The sequence below is a fragment of the Saimiri boliviensis genome, chromosome 2 (genome assembly GCF_048565385.1).
Source record: "Saimiri boliviensis isolate mSaiBol1 chromosome 2, mSaiBol1.pri, whole genome shotgun sequence".
Taxonomy (NCBI): Eukaryota; Metazoa; Chordata; class Mammalia; order Primates; family Cebidae; genus Saimiri; species Saimiri boliviensis.
Window position 1 is genome coordinate 213803690 of NC_133450.1, and position 17726 is coordinate 213821415.

Consider the following 17726-nt stretch of genomic DNA (forward strand, 5'->3'; position numbering starts at 1 on the left):
CATACCATGTGAAAGCATTTACAAGATCGTAGAAGCTAAGCAGTCAGTCCTGGTTAACTCTTGGATAGGAGTGATCCAGGCTAGAAACGTTAGGGGCCTGTATTTAACATGGTGGATGTGGAAATGAAAGATAGATCGATCAGTTTTGAAGGTAGAAGCAGTAGCATTTTCTAATGGATTGAATAATTCCCAGGCTTTTGGCTTGAGTGAGTGGCTAGATGGTGATGTCATTTATAAAAATGGAGAATTCAGAGTTTTGTTTAGGACATGACTTTGAAATGTCTGTGAGACAACTAAGTGGAGGTGTCAAATAGAGAGTCAGAAATGTGAGTGGAGTTTAAAGAGATCTGGACTAGCAATACAAATTTTATGTTCAGTCATTAGTATATGGTTTATGGCTAGGAGGAATGAGCAACAGCTGGGTGCTCTGATTGAGTCCAGGGGAGCAGGATTGAGAAGGGGTGGGCCACTATTGGTTGGCGAGTTGTTGGGCAAGTTTTCCGGTGCAAGAACTGGCCAGGATTGCATTAGCCAGAGCCTTCCATGAGAGCTAGGTGCTGAGTGCAGAGCCTGGTGCCGGGTGCAGAGTCAGGTGCTGAGTGCAGAGATGGGTGTGTCCGGCCTCCTGGTGAGGCAACCGGCCTTACAGGAAGGTATGAAATAGCCATTTTAGAGTTTTGGAAAATGAGCCTATGTTCATTTGAAATTGGTGTTAGTCTGTTTTGACCTACAAAAATGGCAATTTCATATGGTTTGATCTAGTACTTGAGAAACATGGCAAATTTTTATTAGTTTGGAATCTCCGCAATTCAACATTTGTTATTCTGAAGTTTATGTTTTGGAATCATTAAAAATATTAATAATGCAAAGGAAAGTCATCATCTAGATATACTTTTGGGGGAAATGGTTAGACTACTCGTGGTTCCTTCATGACTTCAGATATTAATTAGGAGCCTTTAATGTGCTAGACTCTTAGGATCTAATGGTGAGCCAGAGAAATGCAGTTTCTGCTTTTGTGACACTTTAGTGGGGGAAGGCAGACAGCTAAGCTATTTGATCACATTTTACAACTCCCTGTGTGACAAGGGCCAAGCAGAATTTCAGGGTGGCATGGGAGCATCCCTCAGAAGCATCTATTAGGGCCTGGGCAGGCTTCTCAAAATGTTTTTTTAAAACTTAAGACCTCGAGGATGCAAAATAGCCCAGTAGGAGGTAGAGGAAGACAGTTCTAGGGAAAGAATGTGAATAAAAGCCTGTAGATGAGAAGAGGCATCACAAATCTGAAGAAATGGGATCACATTAAGGAAGCTGCAGTAGAATATGCTTGAAGAAGAGGCAGAAGAGGGAGGTTGAGTCCAAATTATGAAGAACTTTATCTGCTTTTTGCAAACCTTTTGGATCTTATCCTAAGAGTAACAGGAAGCCATTGAAGGATTTTAAGATAATACAGTATTTTGCAAACATGTTTGCAGCATCCTTTTAAATGTAATTACTAACGTCAGAAAAATATTGCATGTTTTTCAAAGGTCACCTAAAAAAAACTCATTTATCAGCACACTAATTGGATTAAATACTTGGAAGTAAAGTATTATCTTTTAAAAATGTCATCAAAAGGATGCCTTAATATAAATCAATTTCAAGATCAGGATAGTCTTTTTTCCAAAACCATAGTGGCTAATTTTAAAAGTAAAATTGTATTTATAATATTCTTAGACTTTTTTTGGCTATTGTTTTGAGACATATTCTTACCTTTTTAAAAATAGGAACTATAATGATAAATAAACTATTAAATTTTCATTGGCAGAAGAGGTAGAAAGACTGGAAAGAGACCTAGAAAAAAAGATGATAGAAACTGAAGAGCTTAAGAACAAACAAACAAGGTTCCTTGAGGAAATCAAAAATCAAGATAAATTAAATAAATCATTGAAAGAGGAGGCCATGTTACAGAAACAGAGCTGTGAAGAACTGAAGAGTGACTTAAACACAAAAAATGAATTGGTAAGTTCATATTTTACAGTGTTTTGGCTGTATTCTCTTAAGACAGATAATTCTTTGCCTTAGGGTCTAAAAATACAACTTCCTGACCATATAATGGGGAAGATGTGGTTTAACAGAAATATGTGTGAAAGGCTTATGAATTGTAGTTGACTGTGTACTGGATGATATGGCTTCCCAAAAGGCTAATGCTATCTTGTGCTGCATTATGTACTCCTAGACATTTTTATTTTTTAAAAACAACATTGTAGGCGAGGCTGTTCATTGGGAAAAACATTTAGAAGGCAATTTGGCAAAATTAGCCAAATTTTCGTGAATTATAGGTCTTTTTGGACATGGAATCCATCTTTTATTACTAAGATTAAAAAAACTCGTAATTTCTATATGTTGATTACCTGGTGCATGTTAGTCAGCCCATTGAAAACCTTGGCAAAATGTCAGACCTTAAGACTTTCCACTATTCTAAAACTATGAATTGTAGTTGCCTAGTTTTTTCTTTTGCTTATTTATAATGTTACTGATATGTTTATGCGGTGAAAAAATGTTTTGTAAACTGTCAGAAGTTTTTCCTTTTTTTTCTGTACCTATTTTTGTTAGAAGTCAGACTGTGCTCTTCTCTGTGTCATTATGCTATTTTTATCATTAACCAGTTAGAAACACATTTATGCCAGGCACCATCACTCATGCCTTTAATCCCAACGTTTTGGGAGGCTGAGGTGGGATGATTACCTGAGGTTGGGAATTCAACATGAGCTTGGGTAACATAATGAGACCTTGTCTCTGCAAAAATAAGATAAAAACACATTTATATACAAAATTAATGTATGTTCATTATAACAAATTTAGACAACACAACTGTATTTAGCAAAAATGAAAGTGCACTCTTCCCTACCCCATTCTCCGGATGTTAATTTTTGTTTTCTATGCTTATTATACAGTATACATGTAATTACATAATGTATATGTAATTAGGCACCTTATACCTTTTAATATTTTTGGAAATAAAAAAAGGTTTATCACTGTATGTAATCATTCCTCTGTATCTGTGGGGGATTGGTTCCAGGACACCCCCATGGATACCAAAATCCACGGATATGCAAGTCCTTTAGGTAAAATGGTGTAGTATTTGTAAGTAACCTATGTACATCCTCTAGTATACTTTAAAATCATTGCTAGATTACTTCTAATACCTAAATCATATTACGTTGTTTAGGGAATAATAATTAAGAAAAAATATCTGTACATGTTCAATACAGATGCAACCATCCTTTCAGAAAAAGAATTTTTAATCTGTGATTGATTGAATACACAGATGCAGAACTCACAGATATGGAGGGTTGACTGTATATTATTGTTAACTGTCTTATCTTTCACAAAACAGCATACATGGACAGCTCTCCAAGTTAAAAAAGAAATGTATATGTGTATATATAAAGTTTTCTCATTCTTTTTAAAGTCTGTGTTGTGTTCCATTAAATGTATTTGTCATAGTTTAGTTAACCTATTCCTAATGGTGGATATTTAGGTTACTTTCACTTTTTTTCCTATTAGAGACAGTACTACAGAGAAAATCTTTGTGTGTGTGTGTCTCTATGTACACACAAAAATTTGTATGCATTCATACTAGTATTTCTTTAGCATAAACCACTAGAAGTGGAATTACTGTGTAATTTGCATTTAAAATTTTGATAAATGTTAATGCACACTTCAAAAAGCTTCTAAGCAATTTACGTTTCCACAGCAGGAAAGAAAATACCCAATTTCCAACTGGGTATTGTTATTTTGAATTTGTACATATGGTAGAATAAATGGAATCTTGTTTTAATTTTGAATTTTTATAGCTGTTGTAGGGTTGAGTATTGCATATATATTTATTGGCTATTTTGTATTTCTTCTATAAATTGTCAGTTCATATTGGTTTTGCCTGTTCTGTTAGTCCCAAGGACTGTTTGATGCCTAAAATAATTCTGGGTCTTATTTTAAGAGCTGACATTTGAAAAACATTTTTAAGCCAGGCGCAGTGGCTCAAGCCTGTAATCTCAGCACTTTGGGAGGCTGAGGCAGGTGGATCACGAGGTCAAGAGATCGAGACCATCCTGGTCAACATGGTGAAACCCCATCTCTACTAAAAATACAAAACATTAGCTGGGCATGGTGGCACATGCCTGTAATCCCAGCTACTCAGGACGCTGAGGCTGGAGAATTGCCAGAACCCAGGAGGCGGAGGTTGCGGTGAGCCGAGATCGCGCCATTGCACTCCAGCCTGGGTAACAGGAGCGAAACTCCATCTCAAAAAAAAAAAAAAAAAGAAAAAGAAAAACATTTTTATTATTTTTTGCAGAATATCTAGTGAGAACATCGTCTGCTATGATGTGACGTTTTCTGGTTTATAAAGTAATTGCTTATGCATTAGGCCAGTTAATGTATAGAAAAGTAGCACTGAACTAAGTCTTCTGGTGGTTGTTTAAACCATAGTAATCCTGTCCTGCCAACAACAAATATTAACCAAATTTACTCTTTGTCCTTTTGCAAATTATTTAATTCCTGTGCTTCAGTTTAGTTATATTTAAAATGAGAATTATTTACTTGTCCTGCTAGCTTCACAGAATTGTGAGGATTTAATGAGGTAATGAGTGTGAAAATAATTTGAAATGAATCAAGCTAAGTAACAGAAGATAGTAAATCTATACCTCAGAATGACAATAAAATATGTCCATGTAAGAATACTGACAGTACTAAAAGCCATATCTTCCTATGGTAAGTTGTCAGTAAAGAGCAACTTTATTATTATAATTTAACTCTCTAGGTGAACAGTATCTGCTTGCTGCTTCTTTTAGCCCTTGTCTCGGTTTCTTGCAGGAACTTTTCTGCTGATTCTTTATTCTTCCTTGAAGGTAGTTCTTCCAGGCCTGAACTGCACATTATGTTTTTCAGGATTTGCATGCTAACTTGTGTAAATATGCTTGCTTACGTTTTAAGTTTTGAAACTGGCTTGCCTTCTTGGGAAATGTGTATTGTGTGTATGTATTTGTTTTTTAATGGATGTTTGTATAGGAGAGCAAATTTGAATGCGGGGGAAAGAATTATTTTTCTGATTGGTAAATATGTTACCTGCAGTCAACTCTTGATTATCCACAGCTAATACTGCAACTAGCCTACTTTCCGGTTCATTTGACTTCTATTTTGCTTTTACTCATGCATTTCTTCAACAGACATTTACTGAGTGCTTACTGTATGCTAAGCCTAGGGCTTATAAAAGACACAAAAAGTCCAGGCACAGTGGCTCACGTCTGTAATCCCAGCACTTTGGGAGGCCAAGGTGGGCAGATCACTGGAGGTCAGAGTTCAAGACCAGCCTGGCCAACATGGTAAAACCTCGTCTCTACTAAAAATACAAAAAATTAGCTGGATATGGTGGCATGCGCCTGTAATCCCAGCTACGCGGAAGGCTAAGGCAGGAGAATTACTTGGAACTGGCAGGCAGAGTTTGCAGTGAGCCAAGATTGTGCTGTTGCACTCCAGCCTGGGCAACAAGAACGAAACTCTTGTCTCAAAAAAAAAAAAAAAAAAAAAAAAAGACACAAAAGCAAAGTACTTTGAAATGCACAGTCTATTTCTTATTATTTGCCTGGTCTATTTCTTATTATTTGCCTGCAGACCAGTTCATGTATTCTCTCTGATTCTAGTCACATTTGCCATTTGTTTACCACTGTTGCCAATGACTTTTGAGGAGAGAACCCAAGATTAGTTGACAGTGTTGACTGTGAGTTGCTTTCTTGAGACTCAGAGACTTATGAGCATTCAGTGAAAGTATCTATGTGGGTAATGTGTTGGACACCCTGCAGCAGGACATCAAAGGCAGCATGAACAATAGTGTCGGATTCAAAATCAGGAGACTTGGAATTGAATTCTGCCTCTTCCACCACCAGCTGTGCAATTGGGCAAGTTATTTAACTTCTCTGTGCAGCTTTCATCATTTTATTGGGTAGTTGTGAAGATTCAGTAAAATAGCATATGTCAAATCTTAGCACAATGTCTGGCACACACTGAGTATTTGGCTCAGTGTTTCCTGTTATCTAGGCTACAACTTCCATTTTGATGGATAATCAGGAGGTGACTGTGAGTTAAATCATGCACGACTTTGATTTCCTGGGCCTTGTAAAATGTTTGTGTTTATGTTTTATTCGCTTCTGCTTGCATTTTTATATTAATGAAATTTTTCTGCATGTTTTTTATTCGATATCTACTATCAGACACTGGCCAAAAAAAAAAAAAGACAAAAATCACTTAGTGGATCTTTGAAATAAAAGTTTGGTTTAGTGGAAAAAGGGTAGTACTAGTAGTTAGCTAATAAAATATTTAGCTTCTGATGCTAATATGTAACTTTTGACAAGTCAGTTCACCAATCTGAGACTTAATTTCTTTATTTATAAATTCAGAAAATTAGATTGAATCATTTATCTTCTCCAAGCTCCAAAAATTTCTAAGAATAAAAAGTTATAGTAGAATTGCTTTATTAAAATTGAATATTACATATTTGGATCTGATTGAGCTTATTCGCATCCTAATGTCCTCAACACTTAAAACTGAGATGCTGTTAGCCACAAATACTACAGCAACAACAGTATGACAATTAAAACTAAGCTCTTATTTTCATCCTTCTCATTCCTCCTTATTTCTCTGCAGTTAATGCCGGTTACCATTTTCCCTCATAATTTGAAGCTATTGTTAAAGTCGGAAAATCAGTTAAAGAAATTAGTGCTAATTTTTGGGAAGTCAGGAAGCAGATATTTATTAGGCCAGTTATGCAAAAATAATTGATACAAAGATGTTTTTCTGTCTAGCTAAAACAAATTTAAGTGATTTTAAAAATCATTATTCATTACGTCCTGAAATAGCACACAAACTTCAAAGGTCTTTTACATGATCTCTTATGAAATGATAATTTTGTATTTCATTTTTTATAATTTAAAAGATAAAATGTTCTGAGTGTTGTGCAGCTTTGAGAACTTGCTGTATCATTATACCTTTATACTAACTTACTGATCCTATATGTTGTCTCATATCAAATTGGGCCAATAGCTAAAACAGAAGACCATAGAACTAACACGAGCATGTCAGAAGCAATATGAGCTGGAACAGGAATTGGCCTTTTATAAAATTGATGCCAAATTTGAGCCACTAAATTATTATTCATCAGAGGTGAGTTATTTTAATTTTTTAGTAATCCACAGGTAAATCCCACATGGGGTAGACGGGGGGAGGGCAGGTGGTGAGGACATGTAAGGGATTTTATCAGTAATCACTCTACTTTCTTGTTATGAGAGGAGTAAAGTGTATTTTGGTTGAATCTATGAATTATTTGGCTCAGAGAGTTAGAACAGTATCCTAAAGAGGTAAAAAAAAAACTTAAAAAGAATCTGCCCATAGCCATATCCATTACCAAAAGCAGTTGTCTAACTCTCAGCTGTCTTTCCCAAGTGTATGGGTTGATCAGCTCCCTTAAATTCAGACTTCTTGGAAAAGTGCTTCAGTACCAGGGAATAGTCATCTCCTTACATGGTTTGTTCAGTAATCACTGGGTTCAGTATTAGTCAATCATGACTGATACAAATGCCATAAATGACACTGCAAGTGGGGGAAATGCCAAACTTCTAAGACCCAGTGATTCCAACCCATATCATGTATTTCACTTTTAAAAATTCAATGATTAATATTTATTATACTAATGGTTACATACCATGTATCTGAAAAAAAAATTAGACTGAGATTTTACTTATATCTGCCAAGAAAACAAAATAAAACACCCAGATTTCTAATTTGAGAGATCAAGCAGTGCTAAAAATCACATAACTATAGGCAGTTGTTAATCAGTCTAAACTTTCACTCTTCAGTGGTAGGAGGAAGAATTTTTTTTGAGACTGTTTTTAGTCTGATTTCCTTTTTGGTATATTAAGAAGAAGATGAAAGAATACCATATATTTTTTAGTGTCTAGGCATGTAGGATTTACATCAACTTGAGAAATTCTGTGATATGTTTGCCACTAGTAAAATGAATAACGTCATTTGACTGCTCAGAGGTCACTTATTAAACCATAAATCTATTATTTTGCTTTTAGTATGCTGAAATTGATAAAGCTCCAGATGAAAGCCCTTACATTGGCAAATCCAGATACAAGAGAAATATGTTTGCCACAGAGAGTTACATTATTGATAATGCTCAGGTAGTACAGATCAAGAAGATGGAGCCAGATGAACAACTTAGAAGTGATCACGTGAACTTGATAGGCCATGCACCACTGGACCTGCAACTGGAAGACAAAGGAAAAAAAATAAATGCAGGTTAAAATTATTTTAAATTCTTTAAAAATATAAAAACATTGAATATGTAAGCCAATTTTGTTTTATAACTCTTTTAATTAAACATGCTGATGATGCTGTTGTTTCCATGAAAATTCTAAAACAAAAGTAGTGATTATCAAACAGATTTATCGAACATTTATTTTGTAATGATTCCTGTTATGGTTAAGAATGGGGTTTTGGCAGTAATTAGATGGCAACATGTCCAAGGGATTCAAGAATGAGTAAATCCCCTCCTTCCAATAAGCATTAGAACTATATATTCAAAGTCACAATTAGTAATAACTGAAGCAAGTAAAGAACCACTTGATTGATTATTATGCATGTAGCAAAACCTAAAGCAATGCTTTGTGTAAGCTGGACAGAGCCTGCTCGTCAGGCTTGGGCCTAAGGCTAGCCTCTGACTTTTCCTGACATGCCCCATGCTCCATATTCTGATTCAAGGGATCTTAATACCTTCTGGCAAGTCACATAACGGAAGAAATCAAGCCAAGCCGGGGGTGCACTTTAGAGACCCTGCTGATGACAGACTTTGAATCTACTTACCCACAAAGCTGTGTGATATGGAAGAAAGAGAACTCTGACCTGGGTTTGTGGATCCCCCTAGCGTTATGGCCCACTGTGGTGCTCTTATCAATCAGACCAGCAGCTTACCTTCCCTTGACTGGTAGCTAAATAGAAGACCTGGAAGACAAATAGAGGTTGACTTAGTGAAGGAAGAAAAGAAACTGAAGTATTCATGTCTATGTATACTATATGCAAGGCTCTTGGGGAAGGTAAAAATAAATCAGATGTATGTGCAGACTAGCTTGAAAGGAAATGGCTCACAGTTTTGTAGGAGACAGGGAGAGAGAAATCTTAAATTTTAGGTAGAAAATAATTGATTTGAGATCATCTCCAACTGGGAGAGAGAGCTTGGTAGGGAATTTCTTGATATTGAATCCCATGATAAAGCATTTGCCTCTAACACAAGGTTTTGTGGGTTTTTTAAAGTATCCTGAACCTAATTAGAACTTAGTGACTTGTAAAGTGCATATTTCCCAATAAAATTCTTGTTCTCCCAAAAGGGCTTACTAGTGTTGGGAATATCCAGTAAAGCCCCTTTCATGTTAACAATTTTACAAATAAAATTATCAAGTATAATTCTGTATCATATCATGAAACAGTTTATTCTAGAGATTAATTGGTGGACAAGAAAGGCATCATAAATAGTTACTTAAATTTTTTTTGGTTGTGTTTAATAGAGGGTGGAGAAGATTATTGCAAGAAAGACTTATCTGGTTGAAATTTCAGAATTCAAGATTTTTCTTGTTTCGTACTATGTAAGCATGGTTTTTAAATTTGCAGCACAAACTCGACTATCAGAACTGCACGACGAAATAGAAAAGGCAGAACAACAAATTTTGAGAGCTACTGAAGAATTTAAACAACTGGAAGAAGCTATACAACTAAAAAAAGTATGTAAAAGCAAAGCACCAGTGCTAAGGGGAAATGAAAAATGAAATGTGTTTTTTTCTTCATAACCATATAAAACAATTTTAAAAAGCAGTTAGCTGCTTAATTATGGAATAATAAATTTCAGAGTCAAATATGGTTCTAGCATTTGCCAGTTATATTTTTCTTCCATTTATGTTGACATCCAATTAACATTTAATAACATGTTTAGAAATAAATTACTTAATTTTATGTAAAAAGATGTAGTCTTGAGAAGTTGCTTCCTGATGTATCTCTTCTAATTTAATTAAGCACTCTGCACATCTTTAAGATCCTGGGACTTACATTAAGAACCAGGAGAGCCGGGCGCGGTGGCTCACGCCTGTAATCCCAGCACTTTGGGAGGCCGAGGCAGGTGGATCACGAGGTCAAGAGATCGAGACCATCCTGGTCAACATGGTGAAACCCCGTCTCTACTAAAAATACAAAAAAGTAGCTGGGCATGGTGGTGTGTGCCTGTAATCCCAGCTACTCAGGAGGCTGAGGCAGGAGAATTGCCTGAACCCAGGAGGCGGAGGTTGCGGTGAGCTGAGATCCCGCCATTGCACTCCAGCCTGGGTAAGGAGAGAGAAACTCCGTCTCAAAAAAAAAAAAAAAAGAACCAGGAGATATTTCTGCGATAGCATGAACATTGTCATCAAACATAAGCAAAAAAAAAAAAAAAAGAAAAAAAAAAAGATATGTGGTGTACAAAAAGATCGAAGATATGTGAACATATTCTCAAAAATTACCAAAGTATGTTGTAAAATAGGCAAGTAAGCAGCTCAAATCCATGATGTAATTGCACAGGGGAAAAATTCAAAAAGGGAAGTAGCTTGACATTTTAGTTTTTAGGTGTATAAACAGGTTTTCGTACAACTTTTAAAAGTATTTAAAAATTATGATGGTAACTACATTCATACCACAGTAGGTAGAACAAGAATGTGAAGTCCAAATTGTAGATTATTTTAAAAGATACACTATATTGTTACTTTCAGATTTTATAATAACTAAAAATTGATTCAAATTTATTGGAAGCTTATATATGTCAGTCACTGGGCTGGGCACTGAGTAATGAACAAAATAGACATATGTCCCTCTCATGGCCAGACTTGTGGGGGAAATAAGACAATAAATATACAAAAAGGAAAAAAATAAAAGTTTAACAGCACCAGTGTTGTAAGAAAAAAAAAAATAGAAAATTGGGGAGATGTTAAAAGAGATATACTTCAGATTGTGGGGATTCACGAAGGCCTGTCTAAGAAGGTGACAGGCAAAGACAAAGGATGAGAAGGAGCCAGTAAGGCAGAGCTGGTGGAAACTATTCCACATAGAGGTGACAGTGTGTACAAAGGCCTTCATATTAGAGATTTCTCTGCAGAATGAGGGAGAGTGTAGAGGAAGATGAAGTTAAAAGAGTCATGAGGTTAAAGATCATGCCAGGCTTCGTAGGCAATTTTTTTTTTTTTTTGAGACCGAGCCTTGACTTCTGGACTCAGGTAATTCTCCCACCTTTGCCTCCGGAATAGCTGGGACTACAGGTATGTGCCACCACTCTCAGCTAATTTTTTGTATTTTTTTGTAGAGATGGGGGTCTCACCATGTTGCCCAGGCTGGTCTTGAACTCCTAGGCTCAAGTGCTCTACCCTCCTTGGCCTCCCAAATTGTTCATAAGCCATTTGAAGGAATTTGAATTTTATTTTGCTTGCAGTGGGAAACCTTTGATAGTTGAGTGGCTGATCCTATTTGTCACTTTGCCCTACTTCACAAAGGGTGACATGGACTGAGTGAGATAGAAAGAATGGAAATGTGCGCATCTGTACCTGTCAGGTGGTTGTTCAGTACAGGCAAGAGATGATACTGGTACTAACCAGGAAGGTGCTGGTGGATGTGGAGAGAAAGCCAGCTGATTCCAGGAAACACCGGACAGTCAAACTGACAGGACTTAAAGATAGTTTGAAAATAAGAGATGAGATGGAGGGAGCTATCAAGATGGTTTTAATAATTTAAAAAGAATGTTTTATGATAACACTGGCTAAAGCTTTATATAGAATGGTAGATGTAAATAATGTACGTAATTTTAAAAGAAATGTATACTTTCAAAATATGCTTGGAAAATCGAGTTATTTAAATGGGTTAATATTAACAGTTAATAATCATTAATAAATAGTTAATAGCTTGAATTTTTATTTATACTATTCACTTGACATGCTAACAAAGGTAAGCTTCAGCCGGGTTCTGATTCAGTTAAATAAAAATCTCAGATTTAATGAGAGTTTGCTATATTTTGAAATTCTGTAATGTGAGATGATTTTCCAGTGAACATGGAATTCTAAAATTTTTTCCTGATCATGAAGGTATTGCAGTTATAGGGAATTACATAATAATTATTCTTATTTTATTTCCTTTCAGTCTTTTATATTCATCTTTTTTGTACTTCTATACAGACTCTGGAGAAATTTTTACATTTGTTTAAATCTCTATGTTAAAAACTGTTAGAAATAAGAGAGTATTAAGTTATTGCATCTATGTCAGTACTCAATATATTGGTTGACTGTCTTTATACTAAAGCTAATTAGTAAACTGTAGTGTAATAGTGAAATTGTCTAGAGTCACACAAAGTCTTGCTTTCACAAACTCCTAGTATGCTCTTGGGTAAGATATTCAGATTTTCCATGATTCAGTTTCCTTATCTATAAGATTGGATAATTATACTTTTTACTTTATATGTTTTGAGAATTAAATAAAAGGATATAGAGTTTAGAACAGTGCATGGTCCATAGTAAGTGCTATTATTAGTATTATGTTTATTAATAATTTACAAGTTGCCTATACTATTATAGAATGACAACTTGATTTGTGCCTATTAGTTTTCATAAACTTTTATAAAGTAAGATTTTCTGCATATAATCATAAGTGTAAAATATGCAATGGAGTGCTTAGAAAACTCCCATATTTTACTTTTATTTTTAAAAAACTGATAGAACATAGAATACTTTTTAAAATTATAGATGTTGTCTTAATAAATCAACGTTGTTCTTCTCTGTTAATTATATATTGGGGTTTGGGGAGATTAGATTTCAGAAGCAGGGAAAGACCTTCTTTACAAGCAGTTGAGTGGTAGACTACAACTTGTGAATCAATTACGCCCTGAAGCTCTGGATCTAGAACTGCAGATGGAAAAACAAAAGCAGGAAATTGCTGAAAAGCAGAAGGAGATCAAGGACCTGCAAATAGCCATAGGTAGACTGGATTCCAAAGACCCAAAACATGTGAGTAAATTAAGAAATTTTGACTTGTCTGTCTACATATTACATGTCTCATTATTGTTAGCATCAGAGTCCAGAGTCCTTTCTGAAAGTCTCTTTTAGTTTGATGTACAAATTTAAGTGATACATAAATACAGTCAGCCCTACATATCCATGTATTCTGCATCTGTGGGTTTAACCAACTGCAGATCACATGTATTAGCGGAAAAAAGGTTGGTTGCATCCATACTAGATATGTACAGATTTTTTTCCCTTGTTATTATTCCACTAAACAAGACAGTATAACAGCTATTCACATAGTGTTTATACTGTAGTAGGTATTATAAGTAATCTAGAGATGATTTTAACATATAAGATAATATGCATAGGTTAAATACAAATATTACGCCATTTTATATAAGAGACTTGAGCATCAGTGAATCTTGGTGTCTGCAGGGAATCCTGGGACCAAACCCCATGGATACCAAAGGAAAACTGTACATACATATGTGTGTATATATAATGTATGTATGTGTATATGTATGTATATCATATACACACACACACACACACACACACACACACACACACACACGGAATGTATGTATATGTCTAAAACAAAACAACCTAGGGCTTGAAGAATGTAGTTTTCAGTAAATGATGACCGCATAGTATACTTATTTATTATTGTTATTTTTTGAGACAGTCTCGCTCTTACTGCCCAGGCTGGAGTGCAATGCTGCGATCTCAGCTTACCGCAACCTCTGCCTCCTGGGTTCAAGCGACAGGTGCTCACCACTATGCCTGGCTAATTTTTTTATTTTTAGTAGAGACGGGGTTTCTCCATGTTGATCAGGCTGGTCTCAAACACCCGACCTCAGGTAATCTACCCACCTCAGGCTCCCAAAGTACTGGGATTACACGCGTAAGTCACTGCACCTGGCTGGTATACTTTTTTTTAAGTGGTTGAATTTCATTGTACTGCATAGCAAGAGAGATCTGCTCCTTACGTTTCTCTCTCCTTGCCTTTTTTTCATCTTTCTTAAGAACAGAAAGAGCTGAAGGGGTTTCAGAGTCCTTTTTCTACCTTATTCTATTTAATCTTTTATACAAATATTCCCCTGAAGCTATGTATTTTTTTTCATGTTGTCTTGTTTTGTCCTTTAAAAAGGAAACATTTCTCTAGAATGTTTCTCTGGAACCAAGCTAGATGTGGTCAGGTGGCCGGATATGGTCAGGCTCCTGTCTCTGTCTCTACTCTAAGAAGTTGTACTAATTGCTTATATTTTAGCTAATATTTCCAAAATACAAGGAAAAAATATCTCCTACACATTTTCCTGGCATACCTTGAATAATGTTTTTGTTTTTAAAAAAAGAACTTTAAGATCTCTGAATTAATGGAAATCATGACATTTAACATAGCAAGAATATTGTGCTATAATTGCTTTATGTACTTGACAAGTTATTTAACTATTCCTTTATATATTTAGTACAATATCATATATATTTTTTGTGGGCCAGCTAATGTCCATAAAGGATAACCTTATCATCACAGATACAAGGTCTTTTCTAACGAAAACCTAAAAATTGAAACCAAAGTATTAACATTGAAACCAAAAGTAGTCTTGATTATTTTAAATAATTTTGGGGAAAAAGGGAGTATTTTAAGTGATGTGTAATGTGGTCAACAATATCTTACTTTATCACATATATTTGTTCAATCTGCCACCCATGTAAGGCACCTGAGGACATGAACTGTATCCTACTGGTATCTGTATCCCCAGGGACCAGCTCTGTATTTATGAATGTTTGCATTGTGAATGTTTGCATCCTGGAAGGGAGAAAGGAAGCAGCATATAGACCAGATTCTACCAAAAACTCCTTTGCTTCCCCTTCTAGTTCTGTGATCCATGAGTCTAATTAGTAGCTGGAGTATGTGTTTGCTTTCAGTAAATGACTGTGATATTTCTGGCAGACAGAACATTTGTCACTGGATTTCTGTAGAGAATTATATAGAGAAAGGAGGTAAATAAGACATGGGAATCGCATCCAGGTTTTGAAATCAACCTGTGCAGTGGGGATGAAACATACAAACCAGATTTGAATTTCTTTTTAAATTTTATTAAAACTACTAATAGTTCTTAAGTTCATCCAAAGGGAACATCTTCTGATTCACCAAGTTTCATATTGCTAGTATTAGGCATCCCATTTTAGGCTAAAAAATGTGAGTTTTTAAGCAGAAGAGAAATTATAAAGAGTGAGATGCCTGCATATTTTTCTATAGATATAGGTAGACTTTTATTTAATTAATTTTTATGTAATCAGATGAAGTATCTTTCTGAATAGCCAATGTAATTTAAAAGCTTAACTTTGATGAGATATGATAGAAAACAAACATATTAAGTGCCCACGATATGTCATACATTGTGCTGGGCATTGTCCATGTTTTGGCAAGGAACTTAATTTTATCACATCCATCCATTTTTCTTTGAATTTGCAGAGGATGAAAATGTGATAAAGATTAAGTGATTTGCCCCCAAATCATCATTTTAGAAAGCGGTGGAGCCCTCCCATATACTACTACAATGACCCTCACCTCACAAAGGGATTAAAGGTCTAAAGAGATTATTTTAAAATTAGATCAGAACCAAACCTAGGCAAGTTTTCAGCGAATATAAGCATTTAACTAGGTTTCAAAAGGAAAGTGTGCCATTTAAAAATCGCAGACTGTTTTAGTTATAAAATTACTGATAGAAGCACAGATTATCACAGGAGCAAACATAATAAAGATTTGTATTACTTTTGGGAAATGCTTTATTGGAAGCAGAAGGTAACTGTTCGCTAGAGGGAATGAGCTGTTGTAGTGATCTGTTGCAAAGTTTGGGCGTGATTGGCCCCTGGGAGCTTCCTGTGTTATGATTTAACTCGCAGAGGGTGGGGCCTGCCCGCAGAGGCTGCTGGTGATTGGATGGGCGGGGCCGCCGCTCACTCTTGGTCAAGAATGTGGTTTGAGGCTCAGCGAAGTTACAGAAGCTCCGGGGCGCTTGCAAAAATGTGGCTGTCAGAGAGGGAAGTGCACATGAATTTGAAGACAGCATTAGAAAGCGTTCCGCCCACAATTTCTCTGTTATCAACGGCTCAGTTTTAACAGGATGAATTTTAAGTTAAGGTATGATCATTTTTCTCTCTCTGTACAAAGGACTTAAAAGAAGGAGGAGTCAGAGATGGAAGTTCCTGTTTTTACAATAACTCTTTTGTGAGCTCGGTGTAAATCCTAGAATCTACTTTTGTTCTCATGTGTTTAATATACACCATGAGCATATTGAACCAAATTTTTGTCCTGTGTATAAAGATTTCGGTGGAATTTTTACCGGTGAATTTTAAAGATTTATTGATATGAGTGCAGTCTTTTAAGAAATTACTTCTTGAGCCATAACAATTCGAAATTTACTTAGAATGTAAGCTGTTACATGTAACTTTTCAGAAAGATTTCAAATGGGTATTTTGGGAGTGTAGGGAAAAGAGTTTGCAAAATCCTATAAAGTTTTACCAGTAGTGTAAATTAAAAACCTTCCAATTAAACTGCCACAGTCTTTTGTTCATCAGAAATGAACAGACTTTTCTTTCTTGTATTTCGGGTAAGCAAATACATAAAATTGAGAAATATTCTTTTATAATCACATGGGTCTTCACTTGAAATCATTGGTGTTCATTTTTCTGACTGATACAGTTCCCTCTTTCGATAACTTTCTCTTCATTTATTGTTGTGTTCCTCTGATCCTGTGGGTGCAAACTTAAGAGTCATGAAGGAGTGAGGGGGAGGGCTCAGGTTCTCTGGGGAATTATTTTGTCTCCATATGAACAGTTGCCTTAGGAGATGGGAAAGTCATTTGATGGAAATGAAATTCAATTTTCTCATGTTTAAAAGGAAGGGTTAGACTAGATCGTTGCCTCTTGATTTGCTTTCCCTAGCATACCTGAGAAATACAATCCACTCTTCAGGGTACCAGAGGGTGTGTGGGTGTGTGAAAGCTCTGTTTTCCACCATGGACAAGTGTAGTGGTAGAGAGGTGTGCTTCCGTAGGGCCCTCCATTTTGAGATTCACCGGGCTAAGTGGTCTTTGAGGTCCCTCTCAGCTCTCAGTTTATTAAAAAGCAAAATGTTTGTGTAAAAGATTCAAAGTAAATTTGAATTTCAAGTATTTTATCTATTTCATGCCTCTATTTTCTTCTAAGAAACCTTTTTTTAAGTACATTTAATGTGTTTTTTAATTAAAAAGGCGTTATCTACTATAAAAGTTTTTTTAAATATAAAAATACTCATTACAAAAGGAAAAAAATTCCCGGTGTAATCCTTCCACCCAGGTACAATTCTTGTTAACATTTTGGGATATAGTTTTTAAAAGTTTTTTTCTATATATGCTATAACCAACTAACTTTGGAAAACTTTTTTAAAAACACACATTTTAGGCCAGTATGGGGGCTCACGCCTGTAATCCCAACATTTTGGGAGGCCAAGGCTGTTGGATTGCCTGAGATCAGGAATTTGAGACTAGCCTGCCCAACATGGTGAAACCCCCATCTCTACTGAAAAAAAAAAAAAAAAAAAAAAAAAAAAGCAAAGAACAGGTGTGGTGGTGTGCACCTGTA

At 35.6% G+C, this 17726-nt stretch overlaps 1 protein-coding gene across 17 annotated transcripts in view; it reads left to right on the forward strand.

Moving 5' to 3' along the window:
* CNTRL (centriolin) overlaps positions 1-17726 on the forward strand; it is a 95575-nt gene that overhangs the window by 25421 nt on the left and 52428 nt on the right. For 14 of the 17 annotated variants that reach the window (XM_074395253.1, XM_074395252.1, XM_074395256.1 and 11 more), the window contains 5 exons: positions 1805-1998; positions 7078-7197; positions 8115-8337; positions 9703-9812; positions 12906-13100. In XM_074395253.1, the coding sequence (XP_074251354.1) occupies positions 1805-1998; positions 7078-7197; positions 8115-8337; positions 9703-9812; positions 12906-13100 (842 nt within the window). The other 3 variants (XM_010335890.3, XM_074395261.1, XM_010335889.3) reach the window with 2 other exon arrangements.